This window comes from Plectropomus leopardus, chromosome 11 (assembly GCF_026936395.1).
Source record: "Plectropomus leopardus strain MGB_pleo_1.0 chromosome 11, ASM2693639v1, whole genome shotgun sequence".
Lineage (NCBI taxonomy): Eukaryota > Metazoa > Chordata > Actinopteri > Perciformes > Serranidae > Plectropomus > Plectropomus leopardus.
The window spans coordinates 28,014,059-28,032,479 of NC_142186.1; the positions used below are offsets into that span (position 1 = coordinate 28,014,059).

The 18,421-nt window shown below is 39.7% G+C and overlaps 1 protein-coding gene across 2 annotated transcripts in view; it reads left to right on the top strand.

Annotated features, from left to right (window-relative positions):
- The first annotated feature begins 2,633 nt into the window (after positions 1-2,633).
- Positions 2,634-18,421, top strand: part of atp8b2 (ATPase phospholipid transporting 8B2) — a 39,533-nt gene continuing 23,745 nt past the window's right edge. Inside the window, exons 1-9 of one of the 2 annotated variants that reach the window (XM_088084515.1) lie at positions 2,634-3,011; positions 8,806-8,873; positions 15,611-15,669; positions 15,808-15,921; positions 16,548-16,646; positions 16,813-16,874; positions 17,490-17,562; positions 17,903-17,973; positions 18,074-18,153. In XM_088084515.1, the coding sequence (XP_087940641.1) occupies positions 8,849-8,873; positions 15,611-15,669; positions 15,808-15,921; positions 16,548-16,646; positions 16,813-16,874; positions 17,490-17,562; positions 17,903-17,973; positions 18,074-18,153 (583 nt within the window). In that variant the 5' untranslated portion in view covers positions 2,634-3,011; positions 8,806-8,848. Of the gene's footprint in view, positions 3,012-8,805; positions 8,874-10,325; positions 10,640-15,610; positions 15,670-15,807; positions 15,922-16,547; positions 16,647-16,812; positions 16,875-17,489; positions 17,563-17,902; positions 17,974-18,073; positions 18,154-18,421 lie in introns of those variants that run through there. The other variant, XM_088084514.1, reaches the window with a different exon arrangement.

The following is an 18,421-nucleotide window of genomic DNA, read 5'->3' on the forward strand; positions in this document are numbered from 1 at the left end:
TCAAGGTCCACTTATTTGAGCCCTCATCAGATTCTGGACCTTATTTAAAATCTCATCAGATTTCATGATCATGATATATACTCTCTTTGCAGCATTGAACCTGAGATCTGATGCTGGTGTGGTTCAATTATTTTTATGCTGAATGTTTAAACATGAGAATCAGAATTAGAAATATTTTACTGCCAAGTAACTTTGCACTTGATAATTTGGTCCATAAAATGTCAACAAAAAATAGCAAGAAATAACAGTGCAAAAAATATTTTAAAAAAAATATTTGAAAAAATTAAAAAATGACTGTTTAAGTTTGCAGTTGTGCAGCAATGTGCATATTATTGTCCAGGGGGATGTACACCATTAGTGTTTATGATTGCTTTGGTCTCTTGAGTCCATCAGAAAAACACTTGAGAATTTGATTGAAATTGGCTGATGACAGAGTAATGACATGTTTAAACATTTGAGGCATAATCACAAAGGTCGGGACTGGATTTAAATGGTGATCCGTGTCATTGACAATGTCACAATCTCTATGCGACATGAACTCACAAGCAGCAGTGTTGTGGTCTTTGATAAGATTTATGTTTTTTATCACATTGCCGAGAAGGAAGTGGGTATACTCTGTGATATTCCTGTGTCTTTTTGGCTGATAGTTGGGTATAAATGGCCAGATGTGTACTGCATATACCTGCATGTAGCCTCCACTACACCACTGCTCATTAGAAAAGGACATGACAGCAATCTCAGTAGTGTTTGGCTTCTTCTCTGCTCAAAATATTATTTTTTAAACCAAAACTTTGTCACATTTTGTACCTCCTCCCAGAGATTCTCAGCTTAGAAAAACAGAGAAAGAGAAAACGTGAGCCCATTTCTCAATCTCCTCTCCTTCCAACAGTAGAGGACAATGTCATCAACAACATGTTTTAACAGTAAAGTAATTTGAATTTGATAGAGGTCCAAAAGATTTCTGGGCTACATGTTTAATTGTTTTAACCCCTTCAGATCCTCATCCATTCCAATGGGCATAACTTTTCTAGAATGTCTAGATCTGCACTGTCACCTGACTTCATCCAAGAGGTTTTTGGTCTGTGAGCCAATCACAATGTCCCACATCATCTAAAGGGGACTGCAGTAGAGACAAGACCCCTTTTTTAAAAACCAAGATTGACCATGAAGCATGGAGGAAAAGCAAGGCAAGTTTCAGTCAGTAAATCATATTGTTGAAGCACATAATTTGGGTTTAAACTATGTTTAAAGTAAACATGATATGTAATAATACTTAAAAATCCTAGAAAAGATTTACAGCTTTTACTCAGGATTTTTTTTAAAATGGGTATCTGAATATCACTTGTGGCATATTAAATCTCAAAATACTGTGCAACATTTTGCTACGGTTACCAGATTGAATGACATGTTCCCTGAAAACACTTTTTCCATTTAAATATGCATTTTGCAATGATTTGTCAGGCCAGGGTATTTTAATTTGATTTTCTAATAATACAATAAGCTTATAAAGCATCCTATTGATTATGATCCTATAGAATATTTATCACAGGAGGTTTTCAACTCACTGTTTTTAGGAAATACTTCAAAAGTCATTGATATGAGTTAACCATCCATGAAAAATAAATAATCTTGAATTTATTTATTCTGAGTAAAGGTCTATTTAGACCATTTTTTTTGGGTCATTTTTAGTGTCTGTGTTTTCTGTGTTAAGATACTTCATCCATTGCAATGGAGAGAAAAAAAACACCACAAAGTATCCTTATAATTTTTTTATTTTTACATTTCTCCTGATTTATGAGTGCATTTAGAGTAGAAATCCCCCATTACAATATTTGTTTGTGTTTGATTGGAACATAATTGGGTTCTGAGCAGGTTAAATTATATCAAAATAAAAAAACATATTTCCTTTGAAATGTATATCCCTTAATTCAACATCTAGTAAAATATAAGTAGCATATGTTTACAATTTAATCATTGAATCTACAGATTCAATGTAAGTTTCTACAAGAATGTAACATTAAAAAATAGACATGTATCTGTTTAAGGGGTAACTTATAGTATGGCTGTGACAAGGAATTGAAATGGTGTGGTTTACTTCTCAAATTAATAAAAGAAATGATGGAAGCTGCAGCCTACACCTTTGCAGTCTATAGTTTTTGTTTTTTACTTTTTGTCTTTTACTCTACCTTTTAATTAAATGCCTAGATGTTATTAATTCCTTATTATTGCTTGGAAATTTGTTAACATGGATTGAAATAAATAAATAAATAAATAGAGTAGTGTAATGTTAGAATTAAATATATAAATATAGCAGTCTAATATTTGAATATGTTGTGGATAATGCAGATGTTACGACCTTGCACAACGAACAGATGTTGCAGGAGATAATGCTGACAGGGCAGTAGAGGGCGGTGTGACACAAAAGGAGAAAAAAAGCACATGGCTATTGATAAAAGGAAAAAAAAAAACAATGTGTGTGTTCCGACTTCATTATAATACATACATGGTATGTTCAGACTGTTAAAGTAGAAAGATTTTTATGATTAAATAAAAATTTGAATGTGTAAAAAAAAGACATGCCATCGTGGGTATAAAATAAAATAAAATAAAATAATATAAAATAAAAATAAAATAAAATAAAATAAAATAAAATAAAATAAAATAAAATAAAATAAATAAAATAAAACTTTGTGTCTCCAAACAGTGAAAACACCACATCTGATGGGGAGCAAAGTGTCAGATCCTCGGTGGATGAATGCAGGAGGTTCAGATGGAGGTGAAGAAGGTGAAGGAGGTGCAGCCCCTCCTCTCTCCTCTCTCCTGGCCGAAGCCACCCCCTCCCTCACCTCGACACGGTGTCTCCAGCGCATCATCCCTGGTCCCCCTCCCTCCTCCAGTGACCGTCCAGCTCCGCACGGGGCCAGCGTCCAGTTCAAACCTCAGCATGACCTCAGCGGGAGGAGCAGCGAGCATGCCTCCACCACAAACCTCTTTATAACGCCAACTTCAAGGTAGGTTTGTGTTGTAGCTCCGGTGCTTCAGCCGCCTCCATCATGTATGTGCAGCCGGTTCGCTGTTCAGTTTCTCAGCTGCAAAAATATCGACGTGTGTCTCGGTTTTCACTGTGAGGTGTTCAGCTCTTATTACTGCGCCAGACTATGTGATTTACAATAAAGCTGCTCAGCTCTTACAGAAGATACAGTTCTTAGTTTTAGGGGTTTTTAAAGCTCCGTGCAATCCGAGATTAGTCAGAACATTTTCCCCAAGTCGAAGTGAAAGTTTATCATGTCACTGTTTGCTGACCACAGACATCACTACATTTCCTGTAATGGATCTCTAACGGAACATTTTGACTTTATGGTGTTTAATTTCATTTATACTCATTATACTCACTTAACTTTGTGTAGCTTATTCTAGTCTTATGTTGTTCTGTGCTTCTTTATGAAAAAATCTAAATTTAAATGTCATGCAGATACAAAACTGACACACCAGAAGAGATTAACAGCTGCCCTAAACCAACTTATTTATTGTACAAAGACAGATAATGTGTTGAGTGCATAGAGAAGGGATACTCAACTTGCTTTGGAGGCCACTTTTGCAAAGTGACAGGAAGCCAGGAGCCAGCAAATAAACAGACATTAATAATATTTATCAGTATATACAAACGAGGATGACAGATTATACGCCTGGACGATTATCAGAGCTGATCATTGTCATTTTGCTGATTATCTGTTTTGGTGTTTTATTTTAATGATTGCTGATAAAATTCATTAATGAAAAAGTGTGCGTATTATTACACTTAACCAACACCAGGGAAGGCAGTCTGCAATACATGCAAAGAAAGTATAATGGGAGGAACTTTTACTTTGAAAAACCTCAGTGAACCATTTTTATTTATTCATTTTTAATTTAAATTTCCAATTGACCTTATCAAAAAAAGAAAAGCTGCTGGGAACTTGCTGTATATGATGTTTGAAGTTTCAGTTTTGATTAAACATTTTTAAGGGCCTTTAAACAAAGTTTTGTGTTGGAGTTTGTCATATTAAAAATTCTAAATATTATCAGAAAGATTTTCATTTTTATTGTGAATGCATATCGGTTCCAAATATCAGTTATCGATCTCATTAACCACTAATAATCGGTATCTGCCCTGAAAAAACTTTATTGGTAGACCCCTACTGTGTATAACTAATTTAATGACAAAAATAACACACAAATAAGACCAAAGTGTTAAAAAACAAACCTATGTTACTACAATTTTCACTACTGTTGATGCTTGGAGCAGCGATCTTGGATTTTGAGGTCAGGGTTGGTGAGTTTCTGAGTCAGAAATTCCAGCTTCCGAGTACACATGGATTGACCGTGATGGCTGATTCACACTGGATGTTGAAGCGCCAATTGTTGCACAGCTGGCACAGCTGGTTACACACATCCTCTTCAAGACATAACAGGCTACAACCTGCCGTCTGAGCCGGCCAATTACGTGATGACTTAACTTTGTTAGAGCTATTTTTGTCTTCTGTCATTCCCTGCTTCCTTATTATAGAAACATCGGTGACCTACAGAACTCAGTGGCTCAGTTTAACAAGGTGTCATGCAGATCCCACAAAAAATACATTCTACTGTGGTCGTGTATCAGAGGAGATAAAAATCCTGTAATTTAATTACTCCCCAAGAAATGTACATCCTGTTCCCAGAGCATGCTGAGTGCATTATGGTTTCACTTTGTCAGAGTTATTCTGGTAATTTGCTGTTTCGCTTTTTTTTGGCTGGCATTCTTATGATCTTAACAACAGCAGTCTGATGCTGTGGTTGGTGTTAATATGATGTCATGCAGATATCATAGAAAATAATTGTTTTTAAATCAGTAGCAGACGAGGTTAACAAATCTGTAAAATACCCTCCACTGTGACAAATTACTGTAAAAATACAGCCAAATTCAAGTTAAAAAGTTTTTCATAATACAGTAAAACACCTTAAACGTTGATGTTTTTTAGAGCTGTGAAAATTACACTGTAAACAACTTCATAGACTGTGTAAATTAGGGAAGTAGCTACTGTGACATTACCCATGGGTTTGTGGGCTGCTGTTTTGAAGCACGAAACTTGGCATTTTATCAGTTGCCATCTTGGTTTTCTAGACCAGAAGTGACTATATTTGGACGACAGGTTGGTGCTGTGGAGGACTGCTGGGGTGAATCTGACTGAAAAGTCGAGGACACTTATCGGCTCTTAAATATGAGTAACTTTGGGCCTTAATAAAATGTAACGGGTGAGTTATATAAAAGTCACCTCTGTACAGTTGTCATAAATGTTGAAATTAGTTATAGAGACCAAAAACATTTTTTTCTGTAAAAGGCTGTAAACATGTTAAAAATCAGCAGCTTAATTGGACATTTTAACATGAGGATCTGTGGGGATTAACCCTGTTTTGGAGCCAGACTCTAGTGGCTATTTAATAAACTGCAGTTTTGGCACTTGGTTTTTCAGCATTAGAGGTTGCTGCTGGTGTAAACCTCACATTGTTCTGTAGAATACTGTAATACATCTAAATGTAATACACTGTTAAAGTAATACATTGTAGTGACACTGCAAAATAACAACACATTCTCATCCCAAGTCATCAAATATTGTAAATATTATGGAGACCGCAGGAAGACTGTTGAAAAACAGAAGCTCATGGGGATCTTAATGAACAAACATACTGCCACTTTGCAGTAGACTTCTGTGTCAACATATAACGCTCTAGATATTCTTCTGCGTCTACTGTTGACATACCAGTACGCCGCTACAGTGATGTCAGTGAATGCACATGGTGGATGACGCTACATGTGGTTATGTTAAGACAACAGAAGCACATGACCACCGACACCAGGATGCAAACAAAAGCAGGCACCGACGGTTAGGATTAGGCAAAGGAGGTGCAAAGGAGGTGCATAGTAACGTGTACAAATAAAAAGTCACATTCAGACAGAAAAGCGAACACCGGACTCCTCCACATTACGTTGTTATCGACAGCGTTTTAACCTGACACTGTCCAGCGGCATATCATGCTGACATGACAGGTTCCATCTGGCTGCATTCTCAACTTATGCCGACCGTCTGTGTATCATGCTGCTGCAGCAGCTGCCATCCAGTGACATATAATAACACTGCAAATCGTTCTGTCCGGCCACGTTCTCAACTGATGCTGCCCAATGGCATATCATCGAGTCACGAAAAGGTGGCCTTTGGTGTTCAAATCTGACGCCGAAAGCACTGCAAATGCTGCGGTATTTGAGGGGTTTGGAATGAGAACGGACTGAAAATAACTGTAGGATTCTACAGCTGCCAGTAGTTTACCACAATTTTATAGTGTGCTCCCACTGACAGACTATTATCATTTGAAGACAGAGAATGTGCTGTGCACATTAAGCTGAACACAGCAGAGCAGACGCTGGATAACATTATTCAAAAGACAAAACATTAAAGACGTTCCCCTACAGCAGGTTGCGCTCACCATGATGATTATGTTGCTTAACTATCAATAGCTGTGTTTTTTCTGCTCAGGAAGTGCATAACCTGCATTCAGAGCAGGAAAACCACCAAATGACCCACTGTATCCAACATATTCTTTGTTTATTTAGATTTTAATATCTGAGGTACTGAATTTTGGTGTTTTCAGGGTTTTTTTTGTTCCAAATCCTCTAAAACTCGAGTCTGACTCCAGTGAGAGGGATGAAAGGAATCTCTGGCCTGGAGGCTAAGAAAGGTGCTCAGATATTCAGTGTGTCCCCGGTGTTCTCACTCCCCGGGGTTGCTGGGTTTATTTCACGGGGCACTGCAGGTCTATAGGGTTATACAAGACGGCAGCCACAGATGGAGAGAGAGAGGGAGTGACGTGACAAGACTGGAGCGAGGCGAGAGAACATGGTAAATAACTCTTGGCACACAGTATAGAAAGTGAGTGGAAAGCATGCAATAAAAGAGGAGAGTGTATGACGGAGCAAGAGACGATGCCTGAAACTGTAGATGAAAGCCGATCGGCCAAGCTCGCGTGCAGAGAGGCACAGCAGCTCTTTCTCAGGAGTATTGATTGGAGGCTTGCTGCCTCCAGCCCCTGTCTGCCATACTGTTTATACCTTGCACTACAAACCCAAGACTGGGATGTAAAAGGACTCCGCAACCTCATCTCTCATCTTTCTGCCGAGATAAAACACAAAGAGTGAGAGCAGCGAGGTGTGTGATATTAACAGGTCAGCATAAATGCGTAGAGGGGAAAGTGAGAAGAGAAAAGAAGTGTGCTCCATGACTCTTTATCAGCCACTGTAGCAGGAGAGTGACAGTGGATCTGGTCCGAGCCACCGGTCCCCAGACACAGTGTGCCACAGAGACAGATGAAGCTCTTTGCTGAATGTCATTTCCTCATTATGGCTCTAACAGACCAGAGATAGTCTAGGGTGTGTATCCTGCTGTGTATAGTGGTTGTAATGCCTGATTGAGTTTTGTAGTTTCTCTCTTCTGTGATGCAAATAAATGTTTTTCACAACCTGAAATTTCAGGAAGATATACGAAAAAGAAGAATGCATCAATTAAGCACAGATATCTCACTGTTTGGCTTTTTAAAAAGCGAGCCCTTTCTCCTTCACAATTTTGTTTATAACCTCTTCAACCATCTTTTCTTTCTACTCTTTGAAATCTGAGCAAATCACTTTGATTTCTCAAAAAAAAAAAACCAACCAAAAAACAAGAAGAAAGCACTGAGCAACTAAACAAGACATGGCCCAAAAATCACAATTCATAATTTAACAGTGTTTCTGAACATTTTAGGAAAGAAATGGGTAACTAGGTAACCCACTAACTTGGGTGATGTGAGGGTCTAAGGGCAGAGGGATGTCGTACACTGTAAAGCCCTCTGAGGCAAACCATGTTTTGTAATAATGGACTAAAATTGACTTGACTTGATTAGCACTGCTTACTTTTTACAGTTTGATCAGAGCTTTTAGCCCCCGTTTTCACAATGCAGGAAAAAGTATGGTGACTGTGTCTTGTTCACACATTCTCGTGTTACAGCTAAACACATCACTAAGACATTTTAGGCGGGAAAAAGGCAATGCAGTAACAGTGTCATGGTTCATATTTGATCAGCACCGCCCAGGTTTACGGTTCGATCTCCGTATCGCCAGCCTTCGTTTGCACAAAATAAGAAACACTATGGTGCCCGCTTCTTGTTAACAAATTCTCGTATTACAGCCAAACAGTGCACTGGTTTTTTAGACATTTTAGGCAAGAAATAGACAACGCAGTAACAGAATCTTGGTTTATATTTGATTAGCACTGCATAGTTTTACTGTTTTATCTCAGTTCTTTAGCATCTGTTTTCACAACGCAGGAAACAGTATGGTGCCTGCTTTTTGTTAACAAAGTCTCCTATCACTGCCAAACAATGCACTGAAATATGTCTCAAAAAATGTAGGCAGTCTTGGTTTATATCTGATCAGCACTACCTAGTCTTACAGTGTCATCAGAGTTTGGTCTGAGTTTGAGGAAAAGAGAAAGAGAGAGGGGTGGCTCTCTCAATCTGCTTCTGTACTCTTTCTGGTTGTCTTGGCGGCATTATAAAAACGTGGAAGTACAGTCTTTAGTTGGATCAACAGCCACAGAGCCAGTAATAAACAGGGAGGTTAGGGTGCTGGTAAGATGGAGGGAAGTTTGCTACAGTTTACTCAAACATACGGCCCACATTATTCAGCAATCAATCAGCATAGCATCCCTTTAAGGCTTCTTTTGTCCTGCATCCTTCACCTCTTTTCCTTTCCCTGTGCAGACAATCTCATGGGCCATAGCAGAAGGACGCCGGCAGAGCGGAGATGTTCAGAAAGAGGCCTCCTCCAGGTCAGTACCAATCAGTCAACACATCAATCACTTGTGCATTCAGGTGAGCGAGTTTCTTGAGAGTCAGTGGTCGTGATGTCATGATAGTTGAGAAACAAGGTAAGGGGGATATGTGATGGCAGGAAAGCTCAAAAGGTCCCACAGTTTCTTGACTGAAACCTGGTTTTGGAGTGTTTTTATTGACTGGATTGTGGTCAGACAGCACTCTCATTTATATGCTTTCATTATTATTTACACATTGAAGAACTGCAAACCCAATCTGCATGTCAGGCTGATAGATGCATGCAGTGTTCAATGGCATTGTTTTTTGGTGGGTTTTGTTTTTTACCCTGTGGATGCAGTTTTTTGGGCAATCTGACAAAAGATGCATATGTACAGATTTCAGATTTCCAGATTTTATTTTAGAACCCCCCCATAAAAACATGAAATAAGCAAAGGCTTTTATTTTGACAAAATTAAAGACATAAGTTGAGGCAGAAAAGGAACAAATTAGTGCATAAAAATTCACCACAATGCAAGAAATTTCCTGGTTGAGAACACCCAGACCTCTGCCTAATAGGCCTATGCCCCCCCTCCCATTGTTAAAATGAAACCATATGCATGCAGTCCACTGCTCTGCCTAAATAGACAATTTTCTAATTATAACAGTAATGACCAAAATGCACCGTCCGACAGCTCTGGCATTAAAATGTATATGACAATAGTCAACATGGTGATTATTTCCAGCCATTTGTGCACCTGCAGCGGTTAATGCAAGCTTTCCCTTACTTTTTGATCGTTTTGTCCTTCTTATGTGTCGTGAGTGTTAAATATATGCTTCATATAGGTGCCCAAAGCACGTCGGCAAGCTTTAATGTATTGGCACGAGGCTCGCAGCACGTGCACAGGCACCTGCCTGGCCCTGCCCACTGCAGTGCACCTTCTTATTTTCAAAACGTGCAGGAAACTGCACACAGCACGAGCCACTCTGGCTCCAAACGCCACAGCCACGCTCCGATTACCTCATGCACTTAGATCCAAAATGGCGCCCGGTTTCCTCACTCAGCGGTTCGCTCAGCTGTGGGATCCCTGCAGAGGCGGTTGCCATGGTAACGTCGGTCAAACCAAGCGCCTATGCGGTTACGTAATGCCCAAAGCGGACAGTGTTTATGTTATGGATGAGACTTAAAGCTGACGCTGCAGACTTTGAACATGGGTGCGTCAGATGAGTGATGAGGCTGTGGTGCAGCATTGATAAAACACTTTGTGCGTCATCAAGACAAAAACTTTGCAATCTTTGGGATGAAAGCAACCTAAATAGCTATTTAATATTATAATATATATAATTTATTAGCTATCGGATCCGGCGCCTAGCGTCAAAATAACTGTAAAATTGCTGCTTGAATTTATTATAATAAAAATTGACCTCAGTGTTTCTGCGGCAGGAGAGAGAGAAACCAGAGCGAGGGACGGACCAAGTGTGAGTGCGTGCGTGCACGTGTGCGCGTGTTTGGGGAGGTGGGAGAGGAAGCAACAGAGAGGCAGGGATGGGACGGTCCGTGCGCGGTTAACTTGACTGAAGTTGGGAGCGGAGCTTCATCCCGCGTCCTTGCAGAGATGCGGCGGTCATTGAAAAACAGCAGCGAGGATTTAGACAGTGACTGTTAGAAAAGTCAACATGACAGTCCCGAAAGACATCCCGGAGAAATGGTTTCCGCTAGTTCTCCCCGTGAAAAGAAAGAAACAGAAAGGACTAAATGGAGCCAAATCGAAAAAGAAGCGGACAGGTACGAGTTTGTGTGACAATAATGGCCTCGTTATTGTCCCACAGTCTTCACCGTCATCATCATCAGGAGGCTGTTGAATGCAAAAACCGCATCTCAAATAAACATCATTTCTCACTTTCATCAAAACCGAGTCCAAGTTTCTTCATCTCGCTCACCCCATTTTATACTTAGCAGTGTTTATGTATGAGTGCGCACTCACCTCATCATATTACATATTGGCTTTTTTGTGCTGTACCACTTTGTGTCTGAGCTTTTTCACTCTGTTTATTAGGCATCAGCATCTGATCTGCTCAGTAGATTAAATAACAGGGCTCATTATCATTCTTCATGATAGATGTTTAATATTTATTCCTCACTTTCTCACTGCTTTTCAGTATTTTGGATCACAGTCAGCTTGAGTTTTCGTCCTTTTTTTTTTTTAGTTTTGTGTCCCAAAATGAAGAGAAGCTGTACAATGTGCCTTAAAGTGATTGCATAATTTGAACTGTTTTCCTCTTTAGTGCTGATTATGAATCCAATCCATGTGTAAACAAGCCTAACTTTATCCGAATCTGAATTTTGCATAAATAAGTAGGATGATGTCCTTGTTCTCTCTGCTGCCTGAGACACTGATCAATCTTCCAGGCGCCAGCCTCCACTGTCGCTGCACTGCCTCGTCGTCTGTATCCTTATTCCTTAGCTTAACTATCACAAATCGCACAGGATGTGCACCTTCATTTGACCTCCAGCCCACCAGTCTGTCACTGTGTCACCCGCATCGCTTTCCAACAAATTAGATCACTCTCTCTCTGTGTGCGCGTGTGTGTGTGCGTGCGTGCGTGCATGTGTGCGTGCGTGCGTGCGTGTGTGTGTGTGTGTTTGTGTTTGTGTGCGTGTGTGTGCACGTGCGTGTGTGCGTGTGTGTGTGCACGCGCATGACTGCAGATGATTCTACCATCCTGTCTTCATCTAATTAGATCAGCACAGTGAGTGATGTTTACTTCTGCACAGAGTCTGATCCTGACTTTAGTCATGGCAGTGACAATAGCGTTTCCCACAGCTCAGACTGACTGTGCTCTTTGGACATTATTGTCATGATTTCGACCTGTTTTGTCGCTCACAAAGACATAAGGGGATTCTGAGCCGTGGCACGTGTCCTCACATGTCCAGCGTGTTAAAGAGACAGGGATGAAAAAAAAAGAAATTGACTGCTTTTAGATGACAGGGTTAGCCATTCTGTGTAACATAGTAAGTATTTTAGTTTGAATCAATATTTATGTGCCTTTATGTCTCCGTTGTTTATGGAAACCTTATGCTGGCAACACAGTGAGGCTGCAACTGAAAGTTTCTCAGTAATGGAGCTTTATAGATTTATACAGACTTGCTGTGCAGCATCTATTCTGCGTCAGGGCTTTAATGCCCTTGAAGCTGTCCGAGACATTAAACACTTAATGGGCAGTTTGCTAAAGATGCTCATGCATTCAGCTCGGGCTGGTCAGCTTGCACAGCTGGGACAGACACCGCCTGGTCCTTACGTCAGATGCTGAGAAGCCTCAGTGTCTCTCTGTGTGCTTACCTGGCACAAGCATCTTGCCCTCTTCATGGAGGGTTAATGCAGCTTTGGCACTGCCTGTCAGACAGATCTCTGCTCAACACAAAGCAACGCAACGACCTTCAGGTAGATTGGAGTGGTGCCAGACAGAAAAGGGAAGAGGAGGGACAGGACTGGAAGTGTTTCAACAAAATTAATGTGCACCTACACGATCAGACAAATCTGATATTGTTATACTAACCAGCGTTTTAGAAGAGTGGGCAGATCAAATACCATCAGCCAGAGATGGATTTGTTTATGATGCAGTTTTATATAAACTCAATCTAACAACTGTAACCTGCACTCAAATTAATTTACATACACAGTACATATTAGTTAAATTATGTCCTAAAACGGGGGTTCCCAAGTGGTGAGTTGCAGTCCAGAAGTGGGTTGCAGCTACTGAATGGACCGCAAGTGACTCATAAATATGTCAAGTTCGTTTAAATAAACGCTTTATTGTAAATTAAAGTGAATTCTCGGGAAGAAGAGCTTTTATTTTAAAGTGCCATGGAGGGGGTGAATAATGGGCAGTTATTTAAATATTTGAGCAAATTGGCATGATTTCTTTCAAAAACATGGGAAGAAGACAATGAGCAACACAAGAAGAAATGACCCCCGAGTTAGCAAGAAATGAGTTAAAAGTACAAGAAATTTTCCTAAAAATTAGTTTAAAAAAAATTAAATAATATAAACACGAAATTAGGATCATTATAAATATAGTTTTTCCCTAGCTTTTTAAATTGCAATTTGTGGAACATTTCTTATCATGTTGCTAATTTCCTTTTTCCCATGTTTTTGATTTTGTCGTATTTACACTTTGCAAGCTGTAATATTTTTTTGGTGTATTTATGTGCAGTATTGCCAATCATTGGAGAGAACTAGTATCCTTTATCACAGTCTTTGTCATTCAGTATCATGAAATCAAAGTGTCGATATGGATACATATAATATTGATATATATTATATATAGTAGAATTTGTCAGGAATGTCTGTTTTTAACGTGGATGTAACACCGGACCAATCAAGGTACTTCATCACAGTTTGTCCACTCATTCTGTTACACTTATTGTAACTCTCCTTAAGTATGAGGACCTTATTGAGGTTTAAAATGTGAAACAAAGGGCGAGATGGCAGATGATCTCTGTTTTCTAACTTGACTAAATCCACTGTGACAACAGCCCAGCTGGTCTGCAGTCGACTGGAGCTCATCTGCCGCACCAGATCTGTCTTAAAACCTGTAACAACAAAGGGGAGCTCGGATGGGATCTCTTCAAGTGGCCTGTGTTTGTTTTGTAGGGCAGAGACAAAGATGACACGGTGCTTCACAGAAACACAGGAAACCACAGGGTCTTTGTTTATTGTGTGTGTGTGTGTGATTATGGGGCCTCTGTTGTGTGATGTCCCTTCCTGTGCCTCTCGGTCGTCAGTCAAAAGTGTGTTGAGGACTTGGTGGTTTCGGAGCTACAGTGTCTCTGTGAAAACCTGCTTTTGGCCCTGAATTTTCTATCTGTGCATGTGTGTGTGCACGTGCACTGTGCACAGCACTTTGCAAATCAGGCCAGTCATTTCATTTAAAAAGCAGTCTCATCAATATTAGAGGAGACAGGCCTGGTGTAGGAGGAGGGGAACTCCCAAACTACCTTGCTTCAGCATAAACAGAAACCTAAAAACAGCAAGAGCATGAAGAGGAGGGTCAGGACAGAGAGGGGAGGATATTTCACCGTTTTACTGCTATTCTCCAGAGATTTAAATCATAGGTGTAATGGATGTAATGCTTCACCTCTGACTACCTGTAATGGCTCTCAGTGCTCCTGTTGACTCATACGGTTAGGTGTTGCATGTCTGTCCCATCTGGTACATTAAATCATTTAAGAAGTATTTTACTGCTTGAAAGATGGGGTTATAATAGAAAAAATAGGCTGTCTGTGCAGCAAAGATTCAAATACTTTTATGATTGTTGTGACATGACTAAAGAAAAATGAGGAAAGGGGTGGTGGCATTCACTTTCGCTCAAGAGGTAGAAAACCTACAATGACCAGAATGCATTGCGCTGGTGGGTGATGTAATGCAAGCTTTGATGTTGCACAGGAAACAATATGGCAACCAGCTGGAAACAAACCTTGCATTAGAGTTAAATGGTAAGCTACTATGTGCGCCTGAAAACATTTCGGGCAAAAAATAGGCAAAGCAGTTACAGAATCTTGTTTTATATTTTATCAGCACTGCCTAGTTTTATCGTTTGATCCCAGTTTTTCACCCACTACTTTCACAATACAGGAAACAGTATGGCTTTAGCTTCTTGTTTACAATTTTTTGCAGGATTACCGCAGATCCTCAAAAAGCCTTAAAAGGCATTTTATGTTATTTATCTAAAAATAAAGGCCTTATTTAAGTATTATGGGAAGAAGGATTTTTATGAATGTTTTTTTCTTCCGAAATTGCATTGTAAAATAATTGGCAACATGATTTTTGCTAAATGATTTCTCAAATTCCTCTTCTTAAACTTATCATAACGGGAATCCAGGCACTGGAATTTTACATGCAAATAAAATAATAAAAAACAAACAAATTTCCCACTTTGGTTGGTACACTACATAGATTGTTATAACTGAAATATTCAGTGTCTTTCATGCGTTCTGCTCAAAAAAGGTTGTTTTTATTTTTAAGATAATTTAATGTTTTCACTGGACAAAAAGAGTCATATAGAGATATTAAACATTTTGGAAAAATATCTGAAAGTCTTAAATCTAACTTGCCTGAAGCTGTAGGAAACCTGTCTTGTATTACAACCAAAAAGTGCACAAAAATGTCTTTCTGAAAACATTTAAGTTGAGAAACAGGCAATACAGTAACACAATAATGATTTGTGTTTGATAAACACTGCCTTGATCCTCGTTTGCTTTTATAACACTTTGTGAGTGAAACACGGAATTAAAGTTCATCCGAGCAGCAGCCTAATTTGAGTGTGGAGATCTGGGCGCTGGTAAGATTGAGAGAAGTTCACCACAGTTCAGTTTGTTATGGTACAAAGGTGGTTGAAACTTAGTATCCCTTTAAGAGTCAGCAGCCGATTAAAGATCAGAGTTAATTGGTCTGATTATTAATCCTGGTGTGTGAGACAAAATGATTGTGTCTGATCCAATACTCAAACAACCTCGTGCAGACTACTCCAGCTTCATTGATTTATAAATAAATGCCCAAACATTGTGAACTGTCTGTCTCCTTCACTCTCTTTCTCTGTCCGGGTCTCCAGAGGATGATATTGACTTTCTTTAGGAAATGCAATTGGCCCTTTAATGCACTTTGACACACAGATGCAGCGGTTTGGATGCTTTCGTTATATCTTTTCCGTGATGTTGTTCTTTTGATAACTAATTTTGTGTCTTGTGTTCCTGCAGAGGAGGAGAGAAGGGTCAGAGCCAATGACAGAGAGTACAACGAAAAGTTTCAGTACGCGGTAAGACAGTTTTCTCCTGTATGTCCTTTTCAATTCAGTCTTAAAATACAAAAGAGCATTTAATGATTGAAACAATTCAACTAAAATACTGTTAGAGTCTAACTAATTTTCTGTTTTTTCCCTTCCCTCCCTATCCAGAATAACTGTATTATGACATCCAAGTACAATATCATCACCTTTTTGCCCGTCAACTTGTTTGAGCAGTTCCAGGAAGTAGCCAACACCTACTTCCTTTTCCTGCTCATACTGCAGGTGAGGAGAGAAGGTGAAGGAGGGAAAAGAGGGACTAAAGCGTGGCCAGGGACGGACAGATTGAGTGTGTGTGGGTGCAGCTGGAGTGTCACAGGCTGAAAAGTTAACTGTAAAGATGTGCTTCCTAACCTGGGGGTACAGACTCCCACTAGGGGTCGCTATATCGTATTGATTTCCAGGGTGTAGGAAAACTTTAAATCATTTTTTACAGTAGGCCTTTATCTCATCATTTCATGTAATTCTGTGAAGAAAACTTTTCTGCTTATTTTAAAGGTCAGATATAATCTTAAACCTCACACAGAAGAAGACCTGAACACAAGCTAAATTCAGAGAGCCTTTAATCTCTGCTAAGTACGCAATTAAAACACAGAATTTGTCAAAAAAGAAGCCTATTTAGTATGTATCATTGTTTAAAAACAGCAACAACAAAAACATAATACAGACAGAGAATTGTATGAAACGATCCCCAAACTATTATCAAAATAATCTGATAGGAAATTCTCATCAGGAGCTGAGCAGTCTGCTGTGTGGTGAGGGTCAGCTGTACCAAACTCTGAATCACACTCTGCCTTTGTGTCCTCTTTCAAACTAATCTGCAAATCAACCTTCTCTCCGTTTCTCTCTAGTTAATACCTCAGATCTCCTCCCTCTCCTGGTTCACTACCATCGTGCCTTTAGCTCTGGTGCTGAGCATCACCGCAGTAAAGGATGCCACAGACGACTATGTAAGCATTATTTTGAAGCACCTCGGACACAATTTTTGCTCCTGGCAGGATAATGTCACAGTGAAATACAGCGCATTATTTTTTAGCAGACTCATAATTGGCCTCTTAAATGTGATGACCTCGACTCAGCTCCTGTAAAACTCACACTGTTGTTTGTCTCCTGCAGTTTCGTCACAAGAGCGACAACCAAGTGAACAACCGTCAGTCTCAGGTCCTCATCCGCGGATCGTGAGTCTCCTGTCTTATAATTTACAGCCACAGCTTTGTCTCCTAAACTAAATCTGATGATTATGAAATAATTATTCAAGTTTTATTGGCTTTTCTTTGCAAGGTTTCCTAAATCACAACAATTTCCTAACTTCTTTAACTCTCAGGGACTGCACTTTATTCATCAGGGTAAAGGGGGAGAGTTTTTTTTGTGGTTTTTTTTTATCTCATGACCCTCCCCGGAGCGTCAGATATTTTCCCCTGAGCCTCCTTGAATGACTAGTGAGCTTCCCTCAATCATAAATAACCATATTTCAGAGTTTCTGGCTGATAAATGGTGTGATTTTGGACATTTTTAAATAAAACATGCCTTTTAATTAAAACCTACTTGGAGGTTTGGGGTCATTAAAAAGCAGTGGGAAGATTTGGGAAATTTTGATCAATGGAAATGTGTGGGAAACCTGTAACAAATACAGTATTTTAAAGCTGGATGTCCCTCTCCTATGACAAATCAAAGACATAACTACCTCCCAGTGCTAAAAAAAATACCTTGTTTTGTACCATCCTGTCCCCTCTCATAAATAAATAGCAGTCCCTTAAATTAATTTACTCTTTGTCTCCGTTTCCCTGTTTCAGGCTTCAGAATGAAAAGTGGATGAACGTTCGAGTGGGTGATATCATTAAACTGGAAAACAACCAGTTTGTGGCAGTAAGTGTGTGTCCAACCCAGTTATCACTGGTCCAGCAGGGCTCATTTTAATCAAGTGAATTAAGCGATGGGCTGTTCAGGGATCCGCCTGCAGCTCTCTAGTCAGTTCAAATATGCACATGATCATGATGGGTAATTCTACTGTATTGTACATGAAATACTGTAATAGATTTCAGTACAGTATGTACTCTATTAGGCAACACGACTTCCTGTTAATTACTAACTTGTTTGCAGATGCAAATACTATCAGTTTTATTATCACTGAGCCATCTCGGCATTAATAATTCTGTCGCTGTGCCGTGCAGTGTTTGCTAACCTCAGCTATTGTATCTATTTTCAGGCTGACTTGCTCCTGTTGTCCAGCAGCGAGCCTCACGGACTTTGTTACATCGAGACAGCCGAGCTGGACGGGTCAGAAACACGCACCTTCCCGTCAACTTGCAGTACCTCGCAATCTGCAGAAGCAACAGGACACTACATCTAAATCACTGTGTGCTGTGTTATCTTACAGAGAGACGAATATGAAGGTTCGTCAGTCAGTCTCGGTGACGTGTGAACTGGGAGACCCGAACAACTTGGCTTCGTTTGACGGTGAGTTTTGAGGAAATGAATTGTTGTGCCTTTGCACCAGCGGTAGCTGTGTCCGGAGGCATAATGTTTTTGGGTTGGTCAAAGGTCAAGGTCACAATGATCTTGCGTTCGTCTCATTCTTGTGAACTCAAAAGAACACCTAGAAGGAATTTCTTCAAATTTGGCTCAAATGTTCACTTGGACTTAAGGAAGGTCACTATGCCCTTGTTTAGCTCATTCTTGTGAATGGAATAAATCAAGAACACCTTGAAGGAATTTTTTTCAAATT